This window comes from Protopterus annectens, chromosome 4.part1 (assembly GCF_019279795.1).
Source record: "Protopterus annectens isolate FY-2018-M chromosome 4.part1, PAN1.0, whole genome shotgun sequence".
In the NCBI taxonomy this organism is placed as follows: Eukaryota; Metazoa; Chordata; order Ceratodontiformes; family Protopteridae; genus Protopterus; species Protopterus annectens.
The window spans coordinates 123,533,487-123,557,476 of NC_056734.1; the positions used below are offsets into that span (position 1 = coordinate 123,533,487).

At 37.3% G+C, this 23,990-nt stretch overlaps 1 protein-coding gene across 4 annotated transcripts in view; it reads left to right on the forward strand.

Annotated features, from left to right (window-relative positions):
• Positions 1-23,990, forward strand: part of COPB2 (COPI coat complex subunit beta 2) — a 1,357,654-nt gene that overhangs the window by 62,019 nt on the left and 1,271,645 nt on the right. For all 4 annotated transcript variants that reach the window (XM_044070023.1, XM_044070026.1, XM_044070024.1 and 1 more), the window contains exons 3-4: positions 11,029-11,115; positions 17,221-17,347. In XM_044070023.1, the coding sequence (XP_043925958.1) occupies positions 11,029-11,115; positions 17,221-17,347 (214 nt within the window). The remainder of the gene's footprint in view (positions 1-11,028; positions 11,116-17,220; positions 17,348-23,990) is intronic.

Sequence of the window (23,990 nt, forward strand, 5' to 3'; positions counted from 1 at the left end):
TGTAAAGCAGGAATTATTTCACATGCACCAGTTTAAATATGCAAGGACAGGAAATCAAAGAATGTGGCTACCCCCACACCTGTAATTACTAGCAAATAACAAAATTCAGCCAACACTAGCTTCACTTCAAGTTACTGAAGAGCAGAATAACTTCAGTTAAAAATTCCTTCAACACTCCTTCATACACAGTTTAAATCAAATTAAATACTGTATAATACTGTATTTTTTAAAAAAAGTGCAGATAAAGGTACTTAAATTCTCTTATACGTCCAGTTGAATATAACCAAGTTCTTAGCTGGCCAAGCTGAAGTTGTAAAGCAGGAATTATTTCACATGCACCAGTTTAAATATGCAAGGACAGGAAATCAAAGAATGTGGCTACCCCCACACCTGTAATTACTAGCAAATAACAAAATTCAGCCAACACTAGCTTCACTTCAAGTTACTGAAGAGCAGAATAACTTCAGTTAAAAATTCCTTCAACACTCCTTCATACACAGTTTAAATCAAATTAAATACTGTATAATACTGTATTTTTTTTTAAAAAAAAGTGCAGATAAAGGTACTTAAATTCTCTTATACGTCCAGTTGAATATAACCAAGTTCTTAGCTGGCCAAGCTGAAGTTGTAAAGCAGGAATTATTTCACATGCACCAGTTTAAATATGCAAGGACAGGAAATCAAAGAATGTGGCTACCCCCACACCTGTAATTACTAGCAAATAACAAAATTCAGCCAACACTAGCTTCACTTCAAGTTACTGAAGAGCAGAATAACTTCAGTTAAAAATTCCTTCAACACTCCTTCATACACAGTTTAAATCAAATTAAATACTGTATAATACTGTATTTTTTAAAAAAGTGCAGATAAAGGTACTTAAATTCTCTTATACGTCCAGTTGAATATAACCAAGTTCTTAGCTGGCCAAGCTGAAGTTGTAAAGCAGGAATTATTTCACATGCACCAGTTTAAATATGCAAGGACAGGAAATCAAAGAATGTGGCTACCCCCACACCTGTAATTACTAGCAAATAACAAAATTCAGCCAACACTAGCTTCACTTCAAGTTACTGAAGAGCAGAATAACTTCAGTTAAAAATTCCTTCAACACTCCTTCATACACAGTTTAAATCAAATTAAATACTGTATAATACTGTATTTTTTTAAAAAGTGCAGATAAAGGTACTTAAATTCTCTTATACGTCCAGTTGAATATAACCAAGTTCTTAGCTGGCCAAGCTGAAGTTGTAAAGCAGGAATTATTTCACATGCACCAGTTTAAATATGCAAGGACAGGAAATCAAAGAATGTGGCTACCCCCACACCTGTAATTACTAGCAAATAACAAAATTCAGCCAACACTAGCTTCACTTCAAGTTACTGAAGAGCAGAATAACTTCAGTTAAAAATTCCTTCAACACTCCTTCATACACAGTTTAAATCAAATTAAATACTGTATAATACTGTATTTTTTTTTAAAAAAAGTGCAGATAAAGGTACTTAAATTCTCTTATACGTCCAGTTGAATATAACCAAGTTCTTAGCTGGCCAAGCTGAAGTTGTAAAGCAGGAATTATTTCACATGCACCAGTTTAAATATGCAAGGACAGGAAATCAAAGAATGTGGCTACCCCCACACCTGTAATTACTAGCAAATAACAAAATTCAGCCAACACTAGCTTCACTTCAAGTTACTGAAGAGCAGAATAACTTCAGTTAAAAATTCCTTCAACACTCCTTCATACACAGTTTAAATCAAATTAAATACTGTATAATACTGTATTTTTTTTTAAAAAAAAGTGCAGATAAAGGTACTTAAATTCTCTTATACGTCCAGTTGAATATAACCAAGTTCTTAGCTGGCCAAGCTGAAGTTGTAAAGCAGGAATTATTTCACATGCACCAGTTTAAATATGCAAGGACAGGAAATCAAAGAATGTGGCTACCCCCACACCTGTAATTACTAGCAAATAACAAAATTCAGCCAACACTAGCTTCACTTCAAGTTACTGAAGAGCAGAATAACTTCAGTTAAAAATTCCTTCAACACTCCTTCATACACAGTTTAAATCAAATTAAATACTGTATAATACTGTATTTTTTAAAAAAGTGCAGATAAAGGTACTTAAATTCTCTTATACGTCCAGTTGAATATAACCAAGTTCTTAGCTGGCCAAGCTGAAGTTGTAAAGCAGGAATTATTTCACATGCACCAGTTTAAATATGCAAGGACAGGAAATCAAAGAATGTGGCTACCCCCACACCTGTAATTACTAGCAAATAACAAAATTCAGCCAACACTAGCTTCACTTCAAGTTACTGAAGAGCAGAATAACTTCAGTTAAAAATTCCTTCAACACTCCTTCATACACAGTTTAAATCAAATTAAATACTGTATAATACTGTATTTTTTAAAAAAGTGCAGATAAAGGTACTTAAATTCTCTTATACGTCCAGTTGAATATAACCAAGTTCTTAGCTGGCCAAGCTGAAGTTGTAAAGCAGGAATTATTTCACATGCACCAGTTTAAATATGCAAGGACAGGAAATCAAAGAATGTGGCTACCCCCACACCTGTAATTACTAGCAAATAACAAAATTCAGCCAACACTAGCTTCACTTCAAGTTACTGAAGAGCAGAATAACTTCAGTTAAAAATTCCTTCAACACTCCTTCATACACAGTTTAAATCAAATTAAATACTGTATAATACTGTATTTTTTAAAAAAGTGCAGATAAAGGTACTTAAATTCTCTTATACGTCCAGTTGAATATAACCAAGTTCTTAGCTGGCCAAGCTGAAGTTGTAAAGCAGGAATTATTTCACATGCACCAGTTTAAATATGCAAGGACAGGAAATCAAAGAATGTGGCTACCCCCACACCTGTAATTACTAGCAAATAACAAAATTCAGCCAACACTAGCTTCACTTCAAGTTACTGAAGAGCAGAATAACTTCAGTTAAAAATTCCTTCAACACTCCTTCATACACAGTTTAAATCAAATTAAATACTGTATAATACTGTATTTTTTAAAAAAAGTGCAGATAAAGGTACTTAAATTCTCTTATACGTCCAGTTGAATATAACCAAGTTCTTAGCTGGCCAAGCTGAAGTTGTAAAGCAGGAATTATTTCACATGCACCAGTTTAAATATGCAAGGACAGGAAATCAAAGAATGTGGCTACCCCCACACCTGTAATTACTAGCAAATAACAAAATTCAGCCAACACTAGCTTCACTTCAAGTTACTGAAGAGCAGAATAACTTCAGTTAAAAATTCCTTCAACACTCCTTCATACACAGTTTAAATCAAATTAAATACTGTATAATACTGTATTTTTTTAAAAAAGTGCAGATAAAGGTACTTAAATTCTCTTATACGTCCAGTTGAATATAACCAAGTTCTTAGCTGGCCAAGCTGAAGTTGTAAAGCAGGAATTATTTCACATGCACCAGTTTAAATATGCAAGGACAGGAAATCAAAGAATGTGGCTACCCCCACACCTGTAATTACTAGCAAATAACAAAATTCAGCCAACACTAGCTTCACTTCAAGTTACTGAAGAGCAGAATAACTTCAGTTAAAAATTCCTTCAACACTCCTTCATACACAGTTTAAATCAAATTAAATACTGTATAATACTGTATTTTTTTTTAAAAAGTGCAGATAAAGGTACTTAAATTCTCTTATACGTCCAGTTGAATATAACCAAGTTCTTAGCTGGCCAAGCTGAAGTTGTAAAGCAGGAATTATTTCACATGCACCAGTTTAAATATGCAAGGACAGGAAATCAAAGAATGTGGCTACCCCCACACCTGTAATTACTAGCAAATAACAAAATTCAGCCAACACTAGCTTCACTTCAAGTTACTGAAGAGCAGAATAACTTCAGTTAAAAATTCCTTCAACACTCCTTCATACACAGTTTAAATCAAATTAAATACTGTATAATACTGTATTTTTTTAAAAAAGTGCAGATAAAGGTACTTAAATTCTCTTATACGTCCAGTTGAATATAACCAAGTTCTTAGCTGGCCAAGCTGAAGTTGTAAAGCAGGAATTATTTCACATGCACCAGTTTAAATATGCAAGGACAGGAAATCAAAGAATGTGGCTACCCCACACCTGTAATTACTAGCAAATAACAAAATTCAGCCAACACTAGCTTCACTTCAAGTTACTGAAGAGCAGAATAACTTCAGTTAAAAATTCCTTCAACACTCCTTCATACACAGTTTAAATCAAATTAAATACTGTATAATACTGTATTTTTTTTTAAAAAGTGCAGATAAAGGTACTTAAATTCTCTTATACGTCCAGTTGAATATAACCAAGTTCTTAGCTGGCCAAGCTGAAGTTGTAAAGCAGGAATTATTTCACATGCACCAGTTTAAATATGCAAGGACAGGAAATCAAAGAATGTGGCTACCCCCACACCTGTAATTACTAGCAAATAACAAAATTCAGCCAACACTAGCTTCACTTCAAGTTACTGAAGAGCAGAATAACTTCAGTTAAAAATTCCTTCAACACTCCTTCATACACAGTTTAAATCAAATTAAATACTGTATAATACTGTATTTTTTTTTAAAAAGTGCAGATAAAGGTACTTAAATTCTCTTATACGTCCAGTTGAATATAACCAAGTTCTTAGCTGGCCAAGCTGAAGTTGTAAAGCAGGAATTATTTCACATGCACCAGTTTAAATATGCAAGGACAGGAAATCAAAGAATGTGGCTACCCCCACACCTGTAATTACTAGCAAATAACAAAATTCAGCCAACACTAGCTTCACTTCAAGTTACTGAAGAGCAGAATAACTTCAGTTAAAAATTCCTTCAACACTCCTTCATACACAGTTTAAATCAAATTAAATACTGTATAATACTGTATTTTTTAAAAAAGTGCAGATAAAGGTACTTAAATTCTCTTATACGTCCAGTTGAATATAACCAAGTTCTTAGCTGGCCAAGCTGAAGTTGTAAAGCAGGAATTATTTCACATGCACCAGTTTAAATATGCAAGGACAGGAAATCAAAGAATGTGGCTACCCCCACACCTGTAATTACTAGCAAATAACAAAATTCAGCCAACACTAGCTTCACTTCAAGTTACTGAAGAGCAGAATAACTTCAGTTAAAAATTCCTTCAACACTCCTTCATACACAGTTTAAATCAAATTAAATACTGTATAATACTGTATTTTTTAAAAAAAGTGCAGATAAAGGTACTTAAATTCTCTTATACGTCCAGTTGAATATAACCAAGTTCTTAGCTGGCCAAGCTGAAGTTGTAAAGCAGGAATTATTTCACATGCACCAGTTTAAATATGCAAGGACAGGAAATCAAAGAATGTGGCTACCCCCACACCTGTAATTACTAGCAAATAACAAAATTCAGCCAACACTAGCTTCACTTCAAGTTACTGAAGAGCAGAATAACTTCAGTTAAAAATTCCTTCAACACTCCTTCATACACAGTTTAAATCAAATTAAATACTGTATAATACTGTATTTTTTAAAAAAGTGCAGATAAAGGTACTTAAATTCTCTTATACGTCCAGTTGAATATAACCAAGTTCTTAGCTGGCCAAGCTGAAGTTGTAAAGCAGGAATTATTTCACATGCACCAGTTTAAATATGCAAGGACAGGAAATCAAAGAATGTGGCTACCCCCACACCTGTAATTACTAGCAAATAACAAAATTCAGCCAACACTAGCTTCACTTCAAGTTACTGAAGAGCAGAATAACTTCAGTTAAAAATTCCTTCAACACTCCTTCATACACAGTTTAAATCAAATTAAATACTGTATAATACTGTATTTTTTAAAAAAAGTGCAGATAAAGGTACTTAAATTCTCTTATACGTCCAGTTGAATATAACCAAGTTCTTAGCTGGCCAAGCTGAAGTTGTAAAGCAGGAATTATTTCACATGCACCAGTTTAAATATGCAAGGACAGGAAATCAAAGAATGTGGCTACCCCCACACCTGTAATTACTAGCAAATAACAAAATTCAGCCAACACTAGCTTCACTTCAAGTTACTGAAGAGCAGAATAACTTCAGTTAAAAATTCCTTCAACACTCCTTCATACACAGTTTAAATCAAATTAAATACTGTATAATACTGTATTTTTTTTTAAAAAGTGCAGATAAAGGTACTTAAATTCTCTTATACGTCCAGTTGAATATAACCAAGTTCTTAGCTGGCCAAGCTGAAGTTGTAAAGCAGGAATTATTTCACATGCACCAGTTTAAATATGCAAGGACAGGAAATCAAAGAATGTGGCTACCCCCACACCTGTAATTACTAGCAAATAACAAAATTCAGCCAACACTAGCTTCACTTCAAGTTACTGAAGAGCAGAATAACTTCAGTTAAAAATTCCTTCAACACTCCTTCATACACAGTTTAAATCAAATTAAATACTGTATAATACTGTATTTTTTTTTAAAAAGTGCAGATAAAGGTACTTAAATTCTCTTATACGTCCAGTTGAATATAACCAAGTTCTTAGCTGGCCAAGCTGAAGTTGTAAAGCAGGAATTATTTCACATGCACCAGTTTAAATATGCAAGGACAGGAAATCAAAGAATGTGGCTACCCCCACACCTGTAATTACTAGCAAATAACAAAATTCAGCCAACACTAGCTTCACTTCAAGTTACTGAAGAGCAGAATAACTTCAGTTAAAAATTCCTTCAACACTCCTTCATACACAGTTTAAATCAAATTAAATACTGTATAATACTGTATTTTTTAAAAAAGTGCAGATAAAGGTACTTAAATTCTCTTATACGTCCAGTTGAATATAACCAAGTTCTTAGCTGGCCAAGCTGAAGTTGTAAAGCAGGAATTATTTCACATGCACCAGTTTAAATATGCAAGGACAGGAAATCAAAGAATGTGGCTACCCCCACACCTGTAATTACTAGCAAATAACAAAATTCAGCCAACACTAGCTTCACTTCAAGTTACTGAAGAGCAGAATAACTTCAGTTAAAAATTCCTTCAACACTCCTTCATACACAGTTTAAATCAAATTAAATACTGTATAATACTGTATTTTTTTTAAAAAAAGTGCAGATAAAGGTACTTAAATTCTCTTATACGTCCAGTTGAATATAACCAAGTTCTTAGCTGGCCAAGCTGAAGTTGTAAAGCAGGAATTATTTCACATGCACCAGTTTAAATATGCAAGGACAGGAAATCAAAGAATGTGGCTACCCCCACACCTGTAATTACTAGCAAATAACAAAATTCAGCCAACACTAGCTTCACTTCAAGTTACTGAAGAGCAGAATAACTTCAGTTAAAAATTCCTTCAACACTCCTTCATACACAGTTTAAATCAAATTAAATACTGTATAATACTGTATTTTTTTAAAAAGTGCAGATAAAGGTACTTAAATTCTCTTATACGTCCAGTTGAATATAACCAAGTTCTTAGCTGGCCAAGCTGAAGTTGTAAAGCAGGAATTATTTCACATGCACCAGTTTAAATATGCAAGGACAGGAAATCAAAGAATGTGGCTACCCCCACACCTGTAATTACTAGCAAATAACAAAATTCAGCCAACACTAGCTTCACTTCAAGTTACTGAAGAGCAGAATAACTTCAGTTAAAAATTCCTTCAACACTCCTTCATACACAGTTTAAATCAAATTAAATACTGTATAATACTGTATTTTTTTTTAAAAAGTGCAGATAAAGGTACTTAAATTCTCTTATACGTCCAGTTGAATATAACCAAGTTCTTAGCTGGCCAAGCTGAAGTTGTAAAGCAGGAATTATTTCACATGCACCAGTTTAAATATGCAAGGACAGGAAATCAAAGAATGTGGCTACCCCCACACCTGTAATTACTAGCAAATAACAAAATTCAGCCAACACTAGCTTCACTTCAAGTTACTGAAGAGCAGAATAACTTCAGTTAAAAATTCCTTCAACACTCCTTCATACACAGTTTAAATCAAATTAAATACTGTATAATACTGTATTTTTTTAAAAAAAAAAGTGCAGATAAAGGTACTTAAATTCTCTTATACGTCCAGTTGAATATAACCAAGTTCTTAGCTGGCCAAGCTGAAGTTGTAAAGCAGGAATTATTTCACATGCACCAGTTTAAATATGCAAGGACAGGAAATCAAAGAATGTGGCTACCCCCACACCTGTAATTACTAGCAAATAACAAAATTCAGCCAACACTAGCTTCACTTCAAGTTACTGAAGAGCAGAATAACTTCAGTTAAAAATTCCTTCAACACTCCTTCATACACAGTTTAAATCAAATTAAATACTGTATAATACTGTATTTTTTTTTAAAAAGTGCAGATAAAGGTACTTAAATTCTCTTATACGTCCAGTTGAATATAACCAAGTTCTTAGCTGGCCAAGCTGAAGTTGTAAAGCAGGAATTATTTCACATGCACCAGTTTAAATATGCAAGGACAGGAAATCAAAGAATGTGGCTACCCCCACACCTGTAATTACTAGCAAATAACAAAATTCAGCCAACACTAGCTTCACTTCAAGTTACTGAAGAGCAGAATAACTTCAGTTAAAAATTCCTTCAACACTCCTTCATACACAGTTTAAATCAAATTAAATACTGTATAATACTGTATTTTTTTAAAAAGTGCAGATAAAGGTACTTAAATTCTCTTATACGTCCAGTTGAATATAACCAAGTTCTTAGCTGGCCAAGCTGAAGTTGTAAAGCAGGAATTATTTCACATGCACCAGTTTAAATATGCAAGGACAGGAAATCAAAGAATGTGGCTACCCCCACACCTGTAATTACTAGCAAATAACAAAATTCAGCCAACACTAGCTTCACTTCAAGTTACTGAAGAGCAGAATAACTTCAGTTAAAAATTCCTTCAACACTCCTTCATACACAGTTTAAATCAAATTAAATACTGTATAATACTGTATTTTTTTTTAAAAAGTGCAGATAAAGGTACTTAAATTCTCTTATACGTCCAGTTGAATATAACCAAGTTCTTAGCTGGCCAAGCTGAAGTTGTAAAGCAGGAATTATTTCACATGCACCAGTTTAAATATGCAAGGACAGGAAATCAAAGAATGTGGCTACCCCCACACCTGTAATTACTAGCAAATAACAAAATTCAGCCAACACTAGCTTCACTTCAAGTTACTGAAGAGCAGAATAACTTCAGTTAAAAATTCCTTCAACACTCCTTCATACACAGTTTAAATCAAATTAAATACTGTATAATACTGTATTTTTTAAAAAAAAGTGCAGATAAAGGTACTTAAATTCTCTTATACGTCCAGTTGAATATAACCAAGTTCTTAGCTGGCCAAGCTGAAGTTGTAAAGCAGGAATTATTTCACATGCACCAGTTTAAATATGCAAGGACAGGAAATCAAAGAATGTGGCTACCCCCACACCTGTAATTACTAGCAAATAACAAAATTCAGCCAACACTAGCTTCACTTCAAGTTACTGAAGAGCAGAATAACTTCAGTTAAAAATTCCTTCAACACTCCTTCATACACAGTTTAAATCAAATTAAATACTGTATAATACTGTATTTTTTTTAAAAAAAAGTGCAGATAAAGGTACTTAAATTCTCTTATACGTCCAGTTGAATATAACCAAGTTCTTAGCTGGCCAGGATCTTGATTTTGCATTAGAGAAGTTAACACTTATTCCATTTTAACCAGCTGTTTTGGCTGACTTGAGGTTCTTAACACGGAAAACTAGTTTCCTGATTGGTCTGACCTCTGCAAAAGGGGATATCTAAGTTTCAAGCTCTTATGGGGAGTCAACTTCTGGGTTTCTTTGAAAAATACTCTTTTGTTATGCCTAAAGTGAGGTTGGATAAATTGGCTTAAAGTAAACTCTGTCCCTTTTTTCTTTCTTGAACCCAAAAGTGAGGGAGAGAGGATAACTGCATACGCTGGACGTCCACAGAAAATTGAGGTACTATCTTGACAGAACTAAGTCTTCTAGATTTTCGGATCAGTTTTTTTCTTGTAAAGGTTAAGAATGGCTCTTACCTTTTGTTATGCTCACCACAACAGAAATACTCCAGTCAGGATCAAGGTCCATTCCACTTTACTATGACTTTGGCTTAATTTATGGATTTTTGGAAAGGGTTAGATTTTAGAAGTGTTTTAGAAGCAGCAACTTGGTCCTCTTATGCATACATTTACAAGGTGTTATAAGTTTGATTCATTTTCAAGGTGTAGATCTGGCTTTGCTAGAACCATTCTCCAGGGACTCCTGGACCATTCCCCCCCTAACACCTCCCAAATGTAGTATGGTAGTCTACGCATATAGGTAAGGCTGCTGTAGCAGTGATCAATATGATGAACATAGTACAGTTGTGTAAGTAAACTTGCCATAACAGTAAATGTTTGAATGATCAATGTAACTGTAGCTGTTCCCTCTCCATCCCCCTTGATATTTGGTGCCTTGTTTATGCCAGGGGGGTTAATACTTTCTTTTGTTCCTGGCATTGTCCTTTCGAGAGTCAGCCTCCCTTTCTCTGTTATGAAATGTTATGTCATAAAAGCTCTGGAGGTCTTTGCATTCAAACATGTTTTGTTTTGTTTTATTCAGCTCCACTCGAGCTGACTGACGGTTTTGGTGTATGGAAGGTGCCTCCGAAGCGCCAGCTGTTGTATAGCTTAGGTGACTGCAGCAGTGAGCATTTGATTATCTACTGTTAATGATAAGTTTACTTACACAACTGTATTTTCCTTGAAAGCAGGTACAGAAAGCAATCATTGGTAACACTTCTGGTAGTAGCTTATTGAAAGTTGTGCCTTTTGAGTTGCTGTTAAATGTCACCTAATTTCACTGGTTCTGGTATACAATTTGCAGAAAGCTTTATTCTCCAATTGAATGTATGGATGTTGTAAATTTGACTGGCTTTCTTATAAAATTGATTGCATTGTTAAGCTAACAGAATCTGAAATGGTCCGTTATTGTCAATATTTGTTTCTTTATAAAAACATTTTATTTTGATAGTTTCTTTTCTTTCCAGACATTGGTGAAGACCTTTGAAGTGTGTGATTTGCCTGTTAGAGCTTCCAAGTTTGTGGCCAGAAAAAACTGGGTCATCACAGGAGCTGTAAGTAATTGCTTCACAGATCATTTTGTAGTAGTTTGCACGGAGGTATTTTTTTTTGTAATGTTTGAGTTGAACTTGGATGTGAAGTTAGAAGTTCAGAATTTTTGTTTTTAGTAGCTAATTAAAGATGTCAGTAAACGCTTTGTGTGCTTCATCAAGCTCATGATTTATTTAAAAAAAAACTTCTGATGTAAAATTTAAAATCAATAAAAAAATAGACTTCCAGATTTATGATACAGAGCTTATTTATATGGCTCATTTGGCACATTTTTTGTCACACATCATGAATGTCTTTTAAGTTTCTCTTTTATGCATTACTTTGGTATGTTGCTGCTTGCTGACTTGTGTTGTAGTCTGTATTTCCTGTGTCTTTTAAATTCAGAGCTGTATTAAAAATAACATTAAGTATAAATATTGTATAAGTTTATGGGGACTTAGATTTGAAAGCAACACCTGAGAAGGCTTTTGATCTCTTGCATCATTGTTGTAACCAACTAAAATATAATTTTGCTTAAATTACAGTGTTGCACAGAACCATTTGAGTGATATATCCCCCAGCTGTAGTGAGCCAGTGTGCCTGTTGGAGAAATTGTTGGAAAGTTTACTGGATGGAGTTTCACAGTCCATGCAGCATCACAACAGGGCTGTTGGTTTAAACCTGTTTTATCTGCTGCTGTGGTAACAGTAGGCCTTATGATACAGTATCATTGGAAGAGCAGTAGCCCACTTATGTCCCCTTCATTATGTCAAAGAAGACAGCAGACTTAAAATTAATAAGTTTAAGTTACTGCATCTTAATGAAATTGTTTGTTGCAGTTGTAAAATAGTCTGAGTTGCATAGCTGAAAGGACAATATTTTAAATGTAAAGGGTAATATAGGTTAAAGGCATCCCTTAGATTAAAAACTTGTCAGTCATGGCCAGAGGCCTTACGAGTCAAAATATGTTGTAGGAAGTGTTTAATGATAGGATACAAAGTTATAATCTCATACCTGCCAAGCCATAACATTCCATACGTCCTGGATGTAAATATGTCTTTACAACACATTTGTAGTTTCCGTGGTGGTTAGTGTTGTCCCCCCCACCAAATCCCCATACTGATGCATGTGCTGTCCTAGCACTTGTGGTTGGAGTAATCCCTGGTGTTTAGTGGCTCTAGTATTCTAGAGACAGCTACATGGTCCTCTGTACATACCTTTACAAGACGTTACAAACTGGATTTTTTTTTCTACAATCTCCAGGGGCTCCTGGATCTGTATCCTAGCTTTTCCCAGGCTGGATAGGCTTTAATAGTCAACCCACATAGCCTAAAGTCACAGCATTGGGAGTGATGAAAATACTATGCTTGTGTAACAGTAGATGTTTGAATTTCTCACTGCATATAGCTATTGTGAAATATTCTTGGTTGCTATTTCTATTATAGTTCAGGATGAGTAATGCTGCTTTTAGGAAAGGAATTCCTTAAGATTTTCCTCGCTGACTGCTGATTTTCTCTGCTTAGGTCTGACTACTCAGCAGTCGGAGTGGAAGTGTGGGAAGGAGCCAGAGCTTTTGGAAGCCGGACAGTTTGTGTCTTGGGCAAGGCGCAACCCATTTAGCCTAAAGGCTGTTACAGCAGGGAGGAGTCCAAACATCTATTTTTATGCCTAAAAACAACCAAAACTGTATCGCTGCAGTCAAGGAACTGGACTTTTCGTACTCAAAAAAAAAAAAAAAAAAAAAAAAAAAAAAAAGTTTTATTGTAAAAATTAAGCGCTTTCGTCCTGAAAATGCAAGGACGACTTCAGAATCTACAACAAGATAAAAATGTCACCTTTAAATACCCTTAATCAGCACAACAATAATTGAATCTTAAAGTAAAAGTTCCACAACATTCTGATACAAACATAATCTAACAAACAGTAAGAACTATTAATTTCTATGAATAATAAATAATCAAAGCAATAAAACACCCATGACAAACATAAAAAACAGTGATATTGACTATTTATAATTGGATCTGTTGACCAAAACTGGTTGTATAGAAATAAATTAATTTAACCCAGGCTGAATGGAAGTGTGTAAACTAAGCTGCCATCTCAATTTGTCTTCTTCCTGTTTGAATTTAGATCCCCCCCCCCAGGATTCAGTTTAGCTAGTTCTAAAATACCAAAACCAAAGTTTTTAAACTGGGGGAATTTCCGTGAATGTTTAAACAGAGCATTATTCTTGTGTTTACTCATCTGGTACCTATGTTCATATATCCTCTTTTGGAGACATCTCTCTGTCTTACCCACCTAATACACCGGACACTGTGAACATTTTGAAAGATGAACTACCCCTTTTGTTAAACAATTCCCCTTTTTCAAAATAATTTTTGAACAAAGGTCATTTTCTAGAATTTAACCCTTCACATTCCAAAGTAAAGGCACTTTGAGGGCAAATACCACATTTGGATGTTCCTTTCTTAGAAGCTGTGTGTTATTTTTATTTATAAAAAAAAACAAAAAAAAAACATCCCTTTCACAAATGGTTTTCATGTTGGGACCAATTTTAAAAACAAATGTAGGATGTGACCCCAGCATTTTGTGTGTGAGATCGGATTACTTTTTAATGTATTCCAACTAGCTGTAACAATTTTCTTCACCTCATTAGCACACAGGCTGTATTCAGTCACAAAGGCCCTCTCAAAATTACCTGTGGCCCTTGTATTTTGACTTTTGTTAAGACCTACACCTTAAAGTGGTTTGTATTTCTTACTTCAGAAACCATATACAATCTCATCTCCTCAACTAAATTGGCAGGGTATCCCCTACTCAGAAACATATTTGCAACCAGTCTGAGTTGTGTTTCGAGGTCCTCAAAATGTGAGTTCATATGAGCAACTCTAATGTACTGACCCTTTAACAATACTTTTTTTTTTTTTTTGACTCATTGGATGGTTACTCGAATAATCCAAGAATGAGTTGCTAAAAGTGGGCTTCCTGTATATCAAAGATTTAAAACCATTCCCTGATTTTTGAATAAATGTATCTAAATAATTGATTCCCACCTTATTACAAGTATAGGTAAATTTAAGAAATCTTGGCAAATTGTTGAGATAATCAAGATTTTAATCTCACATGCAGGCCCCATCCGTAACACAAAGATGTCATCCAAAAACCTAACCTACAACTTCAAAAATGGAGAATGTTGACATATAAAACCCTTGTTGTACTCCCAATCCAACAGAACCATGTTGGCATAAATCAGGGCACAAGGTGCCCCCATAGCGACAACTTTGTTCTGCTTAAAATATTCTCCTTCAAAGTAAATTAAGTTGTGGTCCAAGACAAGGCCATAAAATCCACCAGTAGCTTAATCTTGTCATTGGGGAACTTAGTGTGCCTACACAAGCTGTAGTGAAAGTGTTCCAAACCCTCATCTCTGAAAAAATTATCTCACTATCCCAAAGTTCAGGCTTCACTCTGCCCAAAAATTCCATTAATCAATGATTGACCTCATCATATATAAATTTTAACCACCTATCAATAACAGTCCTGAAGGGATATGATTTAACAACCCCGTCCAGCCACAATTGGTCTAAAAGTAGGGTTGTGGGGGGTTTTGTGGACTTTTGGAATACCAAACATTGTAGCTACCATGGGATTTTTAACTTCTAAAAACTTGTACACATAAACGGTAATTCTCTGATCTAATAAGTATTCTTCTAAATACAAATTGATCTTTCTGTAACTAATATTGATCTCCTTAATTGAAACAGGACTGTATGTTCTAGTATCATGCAACAAATCCAAATTTTTCTTTGAATATTCCATGGAATCATAACCCCCCCATTCGGTTTTATAACCCTAAGGGATCTGTCACTTCTAAACTGATCAACTACTGTTATGGATAAGTGCAACTTCCACAACTGTGTTTTGCACTACACATTCACATCTTTGCTGTATCTGGCCAATAAAAAAATTGTATAAGCCCCTTTTTGTGTTATGTCAAGAGAATGGAATATTTTGCATTATGATTAGAAATGCTTGTTGGTAGTCCCTTGGGGCTGCCAGCTACTGCATTACTTTTGCCTGTAGTCCTCCTTCAGGAGTCCATTTTCTGTAAAGTAACCCACCCCAGTATATAGATCCTTTTTATTTCTTTAAGACACAAGCCTCATTGGCTACCTTCTTCATGTTTAAAATGAGATCCAAGAGCTGTGCCTGTCTTCAGTGTGTGTGCTCTCTGTGTTCCCAGTTCTCTTTCTAATGTAAATCTAGTATTTTCCTGACAGCTGTGTCTTAGATGCAAGTAGTGACTTCTGCTGCCCCCCCCCCCCCTGAAGTAACCACAACACTGTACTGTGTTGGTCCGGGCACTGGCTGGTTCTTCCCCTGGTATCTTCCCCATGTGATTGTCGTTATGTCTGATTGTGTTTACCCAAGGTGCCGTCTTCAAAATCATTACTTACTAGCACTTCTTGTAAGACATACTTGGACGGTGCCACTTGTTTGGTTGTCTGCCTTCCCAGTTAAAATTAACTTAGGCTAGCAACACCTTAAACAGTGTATACCTCCCACGGCCTTGCCTGCAGTGAACTTCCTCACTCAAGAAATGTACCTGTCAAACAGCTATTCACTCAACAGTAGTTCTGTCTGATGATCCCTTGTAGTTTTTTTCTTTTTTTTTCAAAAACCCTGTACCTGGATGGACTACAGGCCCTTCTAGTATTCTGGAGCAGCTTCAATTTTAAGATTTCTCAACACTGTTGGGGTGCTACCTGTTCTCTTTGTGTTGCTTGTTTTTTGTCCCCGTCCTGTCAGTATGAATATTTGGAATATACACGGTCCCTTTTGGTTATACTGGAAACATTTTACACCAAGACTTTGACATGTATTTGAGACAGTTTTCTTCTTTGCCTGTGACCTTGCTGTGTAAGTGTTTAGCCTTCCCTGTCATGGGTTCCTCTGTGTCCACATGTAATGCTGGGTACCATTATTGTACAGTGCATTGCTGACCTAGATAGAGGTAGTAATTTTTGCTGAGTTCCTTGGCTGTTATACTTCTGATGTATTAACCATGTCTGGTATAGATGTTCTTTGATTGCTGAGGGTTTGCTCCTTTACCATAAGGTCTTCCAACATTTCAAAAGTAGCATCTTGACACTCGCTCAACTATTGACGTGTGTGTTTATTTCTGCAATGGCATCAGTAATATTGTGTTTTGGTTTCCTCCGCCTGTTCTCTAAATGATTGCCTATAAGTTTTGGGAATAAGATTTTAACATTTGAACAAGACATTTTTAACTTTTAAATAGTCAAACTGGTCTGCATCATTCAGATTGTAGCATGCACAGTCTTACCCATAAGCCGAAGATAAAAACTTCAGCCATTGCCGTTGTTCAGTTTGCTGATTAAGTACCACGATTGCAGTAAGGTAAAAAGGTAAATATATGCAATAGAAAAATAGCCAGTGTACACTTAAAGTAAAAGAAAGTTAAAATATAGATAAATATACAAGATATAGCAAGGCAAAAGTGGCACAGCTAAAGAAAAGCAGTGCAGTCTAAGTATAAGCACATTCAAAAAGGAAATGTTTTCAGAGAGTTTAAAAAGTCATGGATCCTGGGGACCATCTCAGCCACTTAGGCAGCATATTCCCAAGGTGTAGACCTTCAACGATAAAAGCATGAATGCTAGAGGATAGAGCCAAGCCTCTGGAAGGGCATGTGACTCCTGGATGGCCACAGGCACTGAACAAGCTGGCCAGTACCAGTCCAGCAGGTCTCGCAGGTCAGAGAGACCCATTTCTTGAAGGGCCACATACACTATGGCTAGAAATTTAAACATAATTTGCTACCAAGCAGCCAACCAGCATAGCTTTTGCGGAACTTGAGTTATGTTGGTATCTTAAATACCCCATGCAAGTACACGCTGAGTTTTAGATGGACTGATGGTTGACGGTCATAGAGGTAAAAAGATGTAGAAAAAAGTATATGGTCCTTTTTAAAGTTTAAACCGATAATCTTTGCAACAAGTTATGGATTTTGTGTAGATTGCATGCATACTAATGCTGTTATAAGTTAAAAGTCGTAGCTAAAAAAGTGTTCAGTAAAGAAAATGTTAATTTCATCTGTTTTTTAGGATGACATGCAAATCCGAGTTTTTAACTACAACACGTTGGAAAGAGTTCATATTTTTGAAGCACATTCCGACTATATTCGTTGTATTGCTGTGCATCCAACTCAGCCATTTATCTTAACCAGCAGTGGTAAGTGACACCCCATCATTCCAAGAAATAAGTAAAGAAACCTCTGCTGTTTTGTCATCTATGTGCTCAGCAGCTTGGGGACAGTCAAAGAATGTAAGTAAAAATAAATGGAACGTTGCAGATTTTGTTGAGTGCAAATAGTTGTACATCTTAATCATTGTGAAGATTCATTTATATAAAGTGGAATAGACTGCTGTAGGGTCCACTTTCTTCAACATTCTGCTGGGCCCCTAACATTCAGGATTGCAGTCTTAAACCATGTCCAGAGGACAGCTTTGTTGCAGTACATAACAGGTTGCATGATTCTTCGGTTCTTCTTTGTGTGTGAACTAAACAGTCACTCTGCTCAACTGTGCACTGTCATCATGCAACATCAGGTGTAATTTCTCAGCAATTTTGGTAAACAGTTTTCAGTGTTTCCAAGTAGATTGCTGGTATATGTTCTTATTGTAGTTATAACCCTCCCCACAATTTAATTAATAAAAAAAACTAAACACAAGATAAATGTAAGAATTCCCCTAAAAAACCTAAAGAACTGTGGAGCCTACTAAATCTCTTAAAGGGACAGCTCTGAATATTCCTGGGCCAGTTAGTCCAGCTGGTGCCATTTCCTCATCCTAACCAGATGCTTTTCACTGTTCTTCCTTACACTGCTCAAGTAGAAGTCCACTCGAGTTCCCTTGCTCTAGATTCTATCCTTATTTCTTTTACAGATTCTAAAGATAAACAGTTTGTACTGAAAAAGAGAAAAAAAAAAGTAAGAAGACAAAAGACTGACAAAACCATTAAAATTTAAGATACACCCCCCCCCCCCCAGACGTCTGGCCTTAAATGCTCAAGTTCAGCCTTGAATTTGTAACGGTCTGGCCTCCAAAAACTGACAGTGTTTCTAGCAATCTCTTTGCAACTTCTTTTCATGCAATTAAATTATGATGGGGTCATTAGATTATGACGGGCACAGTGTCAGTTGGGCCAACACCCGAAGCATTAACTGTCCCTTTGTAGAAGAGAGGTGGCTGTTTCCAGAGGTGTAAATGTCTCAGGAGTCTATACCACAGATGTCCAAGGGGGATGGCACAGGAGAATATTTTTGTGGTACAAAGGCTGCATCCAATTATAAGTCTAAAACAAAACCTATGTCAGGAGAAGTTACAAAGACGCTTGGTAGTGTGAAGCAGAATGATGGAGCTCTGATTGCAAACAAGCTGACCAGGGTTTTGACTAGCAGTCCCCAGCACTGGAGGAGACAGGCAGGGAGGGGGAAGAGTGAAACAGTGCATCCATTTGCCTCTTCCACAAGGTATGAGAAGGTTTGCAGACATTTAGGCTCAACAGGGGGCATGCAGTCTCCATAGTAAAGACCAGTAATGCCACTGCTCTCTGAGGGGAGGGGCTGGACTGCTTGGGGGACCACCCCTGAGGAAGTGAGGGGATGCCCTCTGTGAACAGCCCATTGCACATCTCTTCTCGGTGCCTAACTTGGGGTGCAGAAGTTAAGACCAGGGAGAAAACCAGAATATGCAAACCACCCCAATAGCTGTGTAAAAACAAAGGTTTTGCAGCAGTCAGAGAAGAGGAGAAATCTATGCAGAATGTCAAACAAATTAAGTACAAATTATCCCTCTAAAACCTGGCCATTTTATAAGTAGCAAACCAGACAGCAGCATCCTGAGAGAGACATTTTCAAGGAAAACTGAAGTAATTGGGAGAAGATGGCAACTACATCCTGCTGCTCCTTCATGTCAGCATATGAAAAATATTTCTATCATCATTTGTCCCCTGACCTTCCATACGTTTTAGGTATTGCAAGTAGGAAGTTGATGTTCTCTTCATGAAGCGTAATGATATCCAGTAACTACAGACCAGTGGGTCATAGAGAGAATTTCAAGGGGATATGCTGTAGTCCATTTCAAGGCCCCATCCCTTCTGAACTAAAACAATAAGATTTTTTGGGACATGACAGTTCCCACAAAACTTCTGTACATCCAAGCAGGAAAATTGCTTCCTTTAGTAGAAAAAGGAATAGCGTATTCATTGACAATTTTGGTTATAAAAGATAACAGTAGTGAAAAATTATAGACTTAACCACATTTGAATGTATATAAAAAAACTCTAACTTCCCTGCAGCAAGATTTCTCATTCTAGAAACTTTGAACATGCAGGAAGCCTAATTTCACTTTCAATTTTGAAGACCCAGAGAAGATTTCTGCTGGTCAAGGTGGGCAAAGTTGACCATTAGGTCACTGTTGCCATAATGCTGACAGAACATATCCAGTCAACGATACCACACATCCAGCGAGTATACAAAAGCTTAGGCTCTCCTCCCCTTCATATTATATGTCCAATCTTAGACCTTTAGGTATGAGATCTCCATGCTGGTGCATAAATAACTTTCTTGCCACCAGTCTGGAAGCAAGAAGTCCTGTCAGGCATTTGAAAGGATCCAGATTGCCATTGCAAGGTAAAGCCAAGTACCCCATTGGAGACTCTTCCTCCTTTTTTTTTTGCATAATTTTTTGTTAAAATTGTTTGTCATCAGAGAGACAAATATATCTGTATGGTAGGCAGAGTCGATACAAAAAAAGAGACATTCTCCGTGCCTTTTCTTTATAGAGCTAGAGTATAACATCAGGGAATGTGCTGCCTGTCAGGCTTTTTTCCAGTAAGCCCCTTCTAGGGTAAAGGGGGAGGTGTCACAGAGCGAATTGTAAATTACAGTACACACAGTCGCACCTATTTATGTAATGTTGGATTCAAACTCCCTACACATGTAGTCACAGAACCTAGACAACATAGTATAAACCACAAGCGCCACAGGAGAAGTCAGGCTTCTTTAGTGAGTGCACTTAGGAAAGGATGACCTCATCACTGCGTTAAAGAGAAAATTGTTGTGGTAAAATTAGGATTAAAGGGGTGGGGGAGTCCTGTCCAATTTTAAAACATTCCCCTGAGTGGAAGTTGATACAGTATGTCTCTTAATTCCTGGGCATACACTATCATTCAAATTAAGCTGCCGTGGTAATTCTTTGTGTTTCTTCTCATAATCCATCTCTGTTTTTTTCTTCACCTTTCCAAGTACAGTGAAGTAAAATTTCTTGAAACCTCTACATTCCAGGGAATGATTAGAAAGTGCGTTGTTTAATGTTCATGTTCAGCTTCTGAATACTTGAGTTGATGTTCTTCGTCTTCCCTTGCTGCAGTCCTGACTATTGGGTATAGTCCGCGTCCCGAGTATAAGGCTGGCGTCCGCATGACCATTTCTCAGTCTTTTGCCGCATGGTCCGATGCAGAAGCAATTTTGCGAGTGCAGGTTGGCGTTCTGAGATTTTCGAAACCGAGTTTCAGACTGAAACAGAGTTGGCTAAGTAACCCGTTGAACATTTTGGTTTTTCTTGCCTCAGTATTTAACGGATGTCAGAAAAAGTGAATAACTGTATTTCTTGTGGGAAGCAGATACGGGATTATCATACATTGTGTATACCTTGTTTAGGGCCTGAAACGGCGTTGTTGGTTCTTGTGCTAGATTTAATAAGCGCACTATTAAGAGGAGGCTTGATTGTGCTAGGTTAGTGTTTAATTATAACATGCAAGCGCAAGGACAAAACAGTGAAGCCTAGGGGTGAGGACGGCAGTCGGACGTCGGTTCTTTAGAAAACTCAGGAGAGCCAGAGGTTTTGCCAGGAGTCTCTATGGAGTCTCAGGCAGATACTTTACTGTTACAGGGTGTGCCCTCTCAGGAGGTACGCCTGGCTGAGGGCTTCTCAGGTAACTGTTCTTCCCTCTCTTCCCAAGGTAGTTAGGGCCTCCTGTTGACAAAGCTTTTTTTAGAGGTAGGCCAAGTTCAGCTTCTGTGGGGGCTTCTCCTAGCATTTCGGGCTCTGTGCCTAAGAAACATATGCTTAAAATGGCAGAAGATTTGATTACTCTGATTAGAGGTTCTATGCCGCCTGATAAGAGGCCTAGGGTGGAACAGGAGTTTGATAGTTTTGAACAGTGTTCACAGGCTTCAGAGTCTTCTGTGGAAGACTTGCAAGAGTTTCCTACTTATTCTGATTCTGATGTGGATGATTCCACTCCTACAGCTTCTCCTCCTGAGGATTTTTCATTTTCAGAGACTCTTCACTCCATGAGGGAGCACTTTAAATGGGAAGGCCAGGATTACTCTGATTCAGGAAAAGGCTTAGGGAATTCTTGTTTTACCCCAACATAGGCCCTTAGCTATTCCTCCTGTGTTGAATGTGGTGGAGGATGTTTTGCAGAGGCTTCCCTGAACCCTGATTCCTTGCCTCCTGCTCCTGTTAAGCCTGATAGGTATTATAGGGTGCCCGAAGCTCATAAGTATTTGTTTAAGAGTCCTAGGCGGACCCAGAAACTGTTTCTCAGGGGCCTAAAGGTGTTAAAGCTTCTGTGGTTAAGAATCCTGTACCCTCTGATAAAGAGGCAAGGGCTTTGGATAGGTGGGGTAAGAAAGTATATACTTCTTCCACTTTAGCCATGAGGGCATTGAATTGTCAGTTTCATATGCTGAAATATCAGAATTATCTCCTTTCCCAATTGAAATCTAAGGTGGATGCTTTGGCGGAAGGTATTGAGTGTAAAGAATTGCTGGATTTGGTTCATGTGTCTGAACAAGTGGGTAAGCATTCTTTGCAGTGTGGTTTTGATGCGGTTCAGGCCTCCTCGAGGGTGGCTGCTACTAGTTCTGTTCTTCGCAGACATGCCTGGTTGAAGGATCAGAATTTAGCTGAGCATGTTAAGACCAGGATTTTGGATGCTCCTTTACAGTCTGATGTGTTGTTTGGACCGCCTGTGGAAGCAGTTTTAAAGAAAATGGAGGACAAAGCTAAGTCTATGCAGACTGTTAAAGATTTTGCAGGTGCAGCCAGTTTAGTAGAAATTGGCCTGCTAAGGGTGGACATATCCTGCTTATGGTTCCCAGTCTAGGGGTAGATCTAGGCGTGGTAGGGGCAGGGCTCAAGGTTCGTTTAGGCCTAGATCAGACAGTTCACCTGCCTCCTTTGGGAGGAAGATTGTCTCTTTTCAAAGAAAATTGGGATTTAATCACTCAAGACAGATGGGTGCTGGATATCATTCATCACGGTTACAGATTTTTTCCACACAATGCCCCTTTCAAAGGCATGCCAGATGTTCCTCCTCCACAAAGCAAAGAGGCTCACAAGCAAGTTTCTCAGTTACTGCAGATAGGGGCCATTCAGCCAGTCCCTGTATCAGAAAGGGTTTTATTCTGTTCCTAGTACCAAAGAGGGAACACGTGGAGACCAATTTTGGATTTATCTATCCTCAACACTTATCTGGACATCCCCAAGTTCAAGATGTTGGCGTTACAGCAACTGTTACCTCTGCTGGGCAAGGATCACTGGATGGTAACTTTGGATCTCAAGGAAGCTTACCTTCATGTGCCTATAAGGCTAAGTTGCAGAAAGTATCTGCGGTTTTGAACTGGAGATTTTTCATATCAGTTCTCTGCATTGCCCTTTCACAAAGGTTCTGGCTCAGTGATAGCTTACTTCAGGCTTCAAGGCATTCAAATCTATCCTTACTTGGGATTCTGGCTCAAGACAAGGAAGACCTTCTACAATGTCATAGCAGTGCTAAGATGCCTAGGGTATTCTGTGTAAAGTCCAGTCTAGTACCCTCTCAAGATATGTGCTTTCTGGGTGTGAGACTGAATACAGCAGCAGATGGCCTTTTAACCCCGGACAAACAGTCACTTTACTTCCATCAACTATCTCATCAGTCCGTGCTGACTGCAAGGACAGTCCTTCAAGCATTAGGGTTCATGGCATCTTGTATTCTGGTGCTTCCCAATGCCAAACTGCATATGAGGCTGCAATGGTATCTCAAACCTTGCCTTCAAAGGAATTCTTGTCACTAAAACAAGGGACTCTCTGTGGAGTCAGATTTCGGATGCCTCGGACACTGAGCTCATCTAAATGGAAAGTGGATACAAGACAAGTAGGAGATGTTAGCAGTCCAGTTTGCATTGATAGCTTACTTCTTCCAGGGCAGGTGTTGATTCTAACAGACAACACAACTGTCATGTGGTACATCAACAAGCAAGGGGAACACATTCTTATCCTCTATGCAGGCAAGCGTTGAGCCTGCAACTAACTCTTCAGGCAAGGTTTCTGCCAGGAGCACAGAACTCCCTAGCAGATGTATTAAGCAGACAAATCATGGATCCCGAAACTGGATCTTCATGTATTTCAGAAATTGCAGTGTCATGGAAAGTGGATGCTCTGTCTTTCAGTTGGAAAAACCTTCATGTCTATGCCTTTCTGCCTCTTCTTCCAAAGGTATTATAAGGTCAGACAAGACAGGCCAAGGATGATTTTGATAGCTCAGATTGGCCTCGGCAACACTGGTACCCACTTCTTCTTGTAAAAGCCTCCATGGCCTTTACCTCTGATTCCTCATCTGTTATCTCAGAAGGGCGGTCATCTGCTCAATGTCAAGCTTCAATCTCTTCATCTAACAGCTTGGCATATCCTGTACATCAGGTCTCTGCTTCCTCAACAAGTTTTAAATGTGATTATGGAAGCTAGATTTTGGAGTACAGCAAAAGAATTTGGAGATTTCAGAGCCTAATTTGAGTCTGGCTCTTCATTATCTTACTGAATTA